The sequence below is a fragment of the Crocuta crocuta genome, unplaced genomic scaffold (genome assembly GCF_008692635.1).
Source record: "Crocuta crocuta isolate KB4526 unplaced genomic scaffold, BGI_CrCroc_1.0 scaffold949, whole genome shotgun sequence".
In the NCBI taxonomy this organism is placed as follows: domain Eukaryota; kingdom Metazoa; phylum Chordata; class Mammalia; order Carnivora; family Hyaenidae; genus Crocuta; species Crocuta crocuta.
In genome coordinates, this window is record NW_027531290.1 from 128,359 (window position 1) to 136,320 (window position 7,962).

General features: G+C 33.2%; 1 protein-coding gene across 1 annotated transcript in view; it reads right to left on the reverse strand.

Annotated features, from left to right (window-relative positions):
- Positions 1–7,962, reverse strand: part of TBC1D8B (TBC1 domain family member 8B) — a 55,664-nt gene that overhangs the window by 4,365 nt on the left and 43,337 nt on the right. Inside the window, exons 15-20 of the mRNA XM_077771489.1 lie at positions 6,438–6,506; positions 6,027–6,267; positions 5,019–5,084; positions 3,361–3,444; positions 2,195–2,251; positions 823–920 (exon numbers count right to left, since the gene is read on the reverse strand). Of these exons, the coding sequence (XP_077627615.1) occupies positions 823–920; positions 2,195–2,251; positions 3,361–3,444; positions 5,019–5,084; positions 6,027–6,267; positions 6,438–6,506 (615 nt within the window). The remainder of the gene's footprint in view (positions 1–822; positions 921–2,194; positions 2,252–3,360; positions 3,445–5,018; positions 5,085–6,026; positions 6,268–6,437; positions 6,507–7,962) is intronic.

Consider the following 7,962-nt stretch of genomic DNA (forward strand, 5'->3'; position numbering starts at 1 on the left):
TGAGGAATACTGTTATTTGACAGTTCTTATCTTGGTAATGTTCTGGGAATCTTCAGTATATAAACCAAAAGATTGATATTTATAGAACATAAGAACATAAACTGATTGAACAGTGTTTAACAAAGAGACAGATTTAGAACTGTGTCAAGTAGTAGTCATTAGTATTGTTTGAGCAGGTTCAAATAAAAGATCATAAGACACAAGTGTGTGACCTATTTTATTAATTTCTTATTCTTAGTACCTAGCATCGGGTGTGTCATCTAGTAGGCACTAAAAAAAATGTTTTCTGAATAAATGAACACTTCTAATAAAGTTGGAAATAGGAAACACTGAAATATATGTTTATACACACATCTTTTCTGTAGTCACACATGTCATAGCAGAGGAACTATTCTGAAACTAAAGTGTTTACATAGAAACACTTCAATTTTAACATAGAAAATCATTTTGGGGCATCTGGGTGGCTCAGCTGGTTAAGGATCTGACTCCTGATTTAGGCTCATGTCATGATCTCCCTGTGGGATTGAGTCCCATGTAAGGCTCTGGGCTGTCAGCTGTCAGCACAAAGCCTACTTGGGATTCTCTCTCTGCCCCTCTCTCATTTGTGTGTGCCTTCTCTCTCTCAAAATAAATAAATAAACATTAAAAAAACAGAAAATCATTTAAAAATTTGTTCCTACTCTTCTGTGCTCATCTGAAACTTAGAGATGATACACAGATTATTTAACTATTTTTGTAATAGCATGTTAGCAATTTTAGAGCTGGATACCCCCCTATTCATAAAAAAAGACATAGATTTTTTTTTCTTTGACAATACCATACCTGATTCATTCTTGGTAAATCCTTAATGCTTTCTTCTTTTTTGGAAAGCTCATCTTGCCATTGACTTAGATATGCTTGAATATCAACTTTTCCTTTGCCTGAATGAGTGGAATAAAACCATTTGATAGTGAACAGCTCACTGTATTTCCCCAATCTCAGAAGGAATAACTATGCTTGGAAGATATTTCATTGAGATATAAGATTTCACCATTAATAACTCAGGAAATTATCTGAATGTACCTTTTATTTCATCCACTGCCTTTCAGAATATGTTCTCCATATTAAACTAAAACTGTTACTTTGGGAAGGCTGGGGACTAGGGAAGATGTGAAGAGAGATGAAGACGGATGCATTTTTAGATTAAATAGTACACCCTGGCTTGATGACGTACATTTCATGTAGATGTTCTCACACATACTATTAAGTTTAAAATAGCTTCTATATGATGTTCCTAATATGCATATTCTGAAGTGTTCTATGGTGGCTTTTCTCAAAAAAATTGAAAACACTACTTAACCATTCATTCCTTTGAAGAGTTTAATAACGATAATGTGATTATTAATAAGTTAAGATTCATTGGAAAACTAGGTAGATATACCGAACAACCTAGGGAAGGTGTCATATTTAAATCTTTGGAAATTCATTTTTTTTTAACTAAATGTTACTCAAAAACATAAAAAGAATGATGGATTTTTAGAATGCACTTGACAGCCTTGATCGAAATCTTAAATGTGCTTTTTCTTTGACATAGCATTTTCATACTTCTATGAGTTTATCCTAGCCTAAAGAAATATGTATAAAAGTATCCTATAATGTAAGTATAAAATGTCTGTTGCAACACAGTTTGCAATACAATAACTGGAAACAACCTAAATGTCCATCAATATTGGGTTAGTTATTTAATTATGGTACCATCAAATCAAATGATGGAATACTCTATACCCATTAAAAATAAGACAGACTCAAATGTATTGACATGAAAAGATGTCCATGATATAACACAAAATTGAAAAAGCAAATTGTAGAGCAGTATTTATAGAATGTTTCTTTTTTTAATAAAAGAGAGACATCTATATGTCTTTGTATATACATAGAAACAAGTCTCAAAAGGATACAGAACAAAATGTTTTCACATTTACTTCAGGGTAGAGTTTAGTGGGGATATAAAGACTTCTGTTTAAATTTCTTTTGGAAGAATTATCTATTACTCTTGTAATTAGAAGTAAATATTTTCAAAACAGTAAAATTAAATGAATATGGGTCATTTACTGTAACTTCTGANGCCTTTAAAGGGAATCCACTTTGTGCCTTTGCCACTAACTATTCACAAAAACAGTAACTTAAACTAAATGATATTCCTTAATCATAGTACCTTTTTCAGGGCTCTTTTTTAGTGATTCTGCTTCCTTTACCCTTGTAGGCTGGGAAACTAGAGGAAAGGAAAACAATTGAATTTTTAAAAAATATTTAATAAGTAAATACCTTTTGAAAGTAAAAGAATATTTTATATAAAGAGGCACATATTATTTTCTTCAATTTAGGAAACCAATATTAGCTGTCATGACCTCCTATCATCAGAACACAAAGTATTCAAGAGATTTTATAATTGAAAGGACACTGGGGAGAATTTGTATGAAAAAAAATCCTAGAAATATACCACATTTAACAAATATTTATTTATGGGTGGTATTTTCTTCCTTGTGACCTACTTCAAACTAAACTGTATTACTTTTTATTATTAGGGGAAAAAAGGATGCTGGAAGTCAGGAGACTGAGCTACAGTCCTGATTGTAGCAGCAACTCATTGTGAAATCTTGCACAAGTCACTTCTCCTTTCTGGGCCTCAGTACCCTTATCTATATAATTAAGGGATTTGAGTAGATGACTTTTAAGGTCTCTTCAAATTTAATGTTCAAATGCTTAACATATAGCAACTATAAACATATATTAATCAGAACTTATCCCTCTGTAAGACACTCATGTTTATGAAAAAGAAGCAAAGGACACAAAAATAAGCACATAACACTTCCAAATTATGTCTTGGAGACAGACTCATCCCTGTCTCCTACACCTATGGTGATTTATAATAAGTATTCACTGTTTGAATAATAGCTATGACCTTCAATCATCAAAGATTCTATTGTCTCCACTGTATTTAACAAGGCATGAAAAATGGTCTGATACTGCAACATAAGTAGAAACAAAACGCATTTTCTTTCTAATCCTCCAGTAGAATAAACATTCTCCAAATGAAAATTGAAAACACACTTTAATCAGTCAAATATTTTGGGGGTACTTACCATGCATTTAGCACTGTGGTAAGTGTTATGGTTGCACAAAGGAAATATAAAGTATAATTAACTCAAATTTTACTAATGATAGCTGGGTAANCAGGCTCTGAGCTAGCCATCAGCACAGAGCCTGACATGGAGCTCGAACCCACAAACCATGAGATCACGACCTGAGCCAAAGTTGGACATTTAACCGACTGAGCCACCCACACACCCCCAAACAGACACATTTTTAACAGATATTTACCATGAAGCTGACTGAAATAAAGTAAGTCTTCCTTTGAAAGTTCATCTCCTTTTGAAGGGTCCTTAGATTTCACTTCAGTATAAGCTGAAAACAGATAACCCAAATCAATTTACTAACAATAAGGGACAGCAGTGGGTCCTATAATGGGGTCAAGTAAATCTGGGGGCAGTTAAACAAACGGTCTCAGTAAGAAAGACGTGAAGAAATGTGGAGGTGACACGACTCTACAGCAAATAAGAGGAAGTTCTTATCACTTTGAATTCTATTAGTTCTCTTACTTGACTTATAATAGTTTTCTGAGAGCCATTACAAGTTGAATAAGAAAATCTGGCATTTTGAAATCTCTGAAAATGTGACCTCATTTAAAATCTTCAATAATAAGGCAAACATGAAGTTGAGTGCTGTAACAGATACACAGTGGTTTTTCTTTGTATTTTTGATCCTTCTACTGAAAGTATATTTATTCCATGGCAACATTAGACATTCTACTAGTAATTTGACTTGACTATGTAAAGTCTTTCATAATTAAATTATTAGGTGGTTTTTCTTTGGTGTTTAATGCTCTGCTTGTGATATGAGTGTGTAAAGGGTAAGAGATGGCTTTTAGATTTTTGGTCTGGTAAAGAATGGTTCCTGGCTATCCTGGTAAGACTCAAATAAATCCTAGGTGTAGCTTTAGACAAATTATGAGGTGCTGTTTGCTTGTGTGAATTACTCTTTCTAAACTAAATGGTACTCTTGCAATGTTCCTTTAACTTAAAACCTAAGACTATTTTCCCAAAATATGGATCAGGACTGGGAAAGCCAGACTCTTAAAATCAGTGGAAAACACTGAAGTAAACTGGAATGGTATGGTAACATTAGGGGAATATTGCAGAATAGAAAGAAACCTGAGATTTGGGATCAGATCTCAGTTTGAATCTTAGCATGCAATTTATTAGCTATGTGATATCTGGCCAATAATTTAATCTTTCTGAGCCTTAGTTTCTTTATCATCTAAATTGGAAGGGTAGTACTTCTCAGGGATAGTGTGAGAATTAAGTAAAAAAACGCATGTAAAGTAAATGCCTCAACAGAGCAAGTGTTCAATAAATGGCAGCTTTTATTTTGCTTCCTTTTCCAAATGTTTAATATCCTTGCTCTCTAGTTTCTTTNTTTGTCTGAAGTTAAATTCTACTCCCCGATAACAACATCACATGTCAATATTATGCCAATATTCAAATGATAGGTAGTTCTTGCACAAAAACTATCATTAAGTTGACCAATAACTGAAAGGAAGCTTGTGGACCCATCTGTTACATAGAATGTCTTCTATAGATTTCACTGTAACTACCTATCAGCAAAAGTACTAGAAATATGATCCATGGGCCAGGCCACAATGAGGCAGTGACCTTATCTCATATTGAAAATTACATTATTTATTAAAATTAAATGTCTACCATTATGCTTGTTAAAATGGAATCAACTGGGGCACCTGGGTGGTTCATTCAGTTAAGCACCCGACTGTTGATTCCATGCCGAGCATGGAGCCTGCTTAAGATTCTCTCCCTCTGTCACTCCCCTGTTTGCTCTCTGCCTTGCTCTCAAAAAAAACCCAAAAAACCCCCAAAAAACCAGAATCAATTCCCGTACATCATTAAAGATTGTTAAACTCTTACCTGGAGGAATATGCAGCTTAAAAAGCAGCTTAAGCTTATCAGTGAAACTTCCATTGTACATTATATCTGTTCAATGAAATTAAATTACAAATAATCATGTTTTCAAAGAACATTCAATCTATTCCAGCAACAAACATTAATTAAGATACAGATATTAGCCAGTAATTAGGATTCAGAAACTTTCTGTTACTTAAGCAACATTTAAACAATCACCCAGTCAGCCAGATTCTCTCTTGCAAGCATATAAGTAAAATATCCTTTATTAGAAGGAAAAATGCTCTCCTGCTGATTTCCCTTCTCCCAACCTAAATTTTCTTTTTTCTTTTGAATGAGGCCTTATGCCTCATTTGAGCAGAGAACTCTTCTTCAAGGGGCAATCCCTGAAGTATGTTGGGGTGTCTGGAAAAGCAAAGGAACAATGTAACTGGTGAATTATCTACAGGCACAGTATGTTTGTTGGATATTTCTCTACCACTTTTCTAGGTTATGTGGTTGGATTTTTACTGAGGGGGAAACTCCTCCTGAAGCCTCCATGTGCCTAAGTGGGGCAAGGTAGGGATATTTTCTTCCCTCATGCTAACCTTTAAATCAACTATATCCAACAGCTTGCTTTTCTGAGAAGGTTGGGTCAAAATAAGACCAATGTACTTAGATTTAGCAAAAGGTCCACTTATTACTAAAGCTATTGATAATATAACTCAGGTTGATAAAATCTGACTAAACTGGCAATAATAGGCAATACTAAGTATTTCTAGAGGTACCTTTATTTTGCTTTAAAAAAGAAAACTATTGGGGGCACCTGGGTGTCTCAGTCAGTTGAGCATTCAACTTAGGCTCAGATCACAATCTCATGGTTTGTGAGTTCAAGCCTGGCATTGGGCTCGCTGCTGTCAGTGCAGAGCCTGCTTCAGATCCTCTGTCCCCCTTTCTCTGTCCCTCCCCTGCTCATGTACTCTCCAAAATAAATAAAACTATTAAAAAAAAGAAAATTACTGGACATCATCCTACCAATTGCAGAGGAGAATTCTTTGAAGTTTATAAGGCAGTCAGAGTTTTCATCCAACAATCTGAATGTCCATAAGGCTAGTGAGTCTTTGTTTGCAGAATGAGCCCAGGGACTCAACAAGTGATACAACACTCTAAACTGCTGGCAGTCAATCTGATACTGTTCCAAATATGGCAGACTGGGGTCATGGTACTTCAATACTGGACAACCCAAACACCAATAATAAGAAAAAAACAGCTCTTTCTATTAAAAACAAATAAAAAGAGGAGAGTCATTAAATCATAAAAAGTAATTTTATAAAATTACTGTCTTTTAAGCATGTCTACTAAAATAAAGATAAAATATTTAAAAGTGGTTGTGGTAAAATTTTGCTTAAGAAGCATTACTTTTCACTAGAAGAAAAACAACAGTACCTTAAAGATGATATAAAGTTCATCCAATTCATGAAGGCTCAATTTCACATCTTGTGATATAACACGTAACTTAAAAAGAATAAAAGCAATTTATAATTTAATACTTCAGTATTGAAATTCTCCTCAAATCCATTTAGAAATTTCCCTCTGCTAGAATAAAATAACTTTATTCTAACTTTTTAAAAGAACAACTAAGGTAAATGTACAAATTCTGCCCTTTAAAAAGGTTAAACATNTCATCCCTTCATAGCCAGAGATCACTGCCAAAGGACATCCATTTAATATCTATAAATATAAGTAACAGTATTCAAAGTCTCATTCCATATATTCCTCTCTTGTCACATAAACAATCTGTCAAGTCATCAAGTGGGGTTGTCATTAAGCACTTCAAAGACCCTGGGAGAGATGTGCATTCCCTCTCTGTGCCAAAAACACAATCCAAGAAGTAATAAGCTTAGAAAATATGTAATTTTATCCTACTCCATGAAGAACAAGCACCAATAGTACAACAATTTTGGTATTTATGAAATTTAAAAGAGTAAAGATAAAGGATAGAACTAATAAAATAGTGGAAATGAAAGACAACCCAGTACACTCAATAAATAAAACAAAATTGTGGGGATGAGCACTGGGTGTTATGTGGAAACTAATTTGACAATAAACTATTTGTAAAATAAATAAATAAAACAAAAAGTTGGTTAATTTAAAAAAAAGTAAAATAGACAAATATCCAGCAGGTGTGATAAAAGAAATCACAAATGAACATCACCGAGACGTAAAATGATAATATAAACATAGGTATAGAGGTCATTAAAAGTGTCCAGCACAGAGGAGGTAGCATTAAATATCTACTGAATGAATTCTATAAGCTTTATATCAATATATCTGAAAGCATAGATGAATTGAATAATTCTCTAGGAAAAAAATAAGTTACCAAAATTAACCCAGAAAGAGCAAATTCTGAAGAGACAGAACTGTAAAGGTAATAAAAAGTCTGTCATCTACCAAAAGGCAACAGATCCAAACGGCTTTATAGGCTCAATTCCTGAAACTTTCAAGTAATTGATAATTCCTGTGTGATCTAAACTATTCCAGAGCATATTAAAATTTAATTTATTCCAAAATTCATTCTAGGAAATGAGCGCAACTCTGATATGAAAACTAAAGTTAGCACACACACAGAAAGAAAACTGTAACCCAATGTTACTTTAACATAGATGTAAAGAACATAGCTAAACTATTTAGCAAAATTATCAAAGCAGAATATTAAAATAACACAACATGACCAAATAAGATTCATTTCAAAAATCCAACAGAAGAATATAAAGAATTCCTTAATATAACTTACTACATTAACAAAGCAGAAAAATATATAAATATATGGAAAAATCTTTTGATCAAAGTTAACAATATAAACTCAACATATGGAAAAAATCTTTTGATCAAAGTTAACACTCAAATATTAATTTTTAAAAAATGTCTGAACCTGAATGTATCAGTAAGGCTCCAGGTTAACAGGAGTACA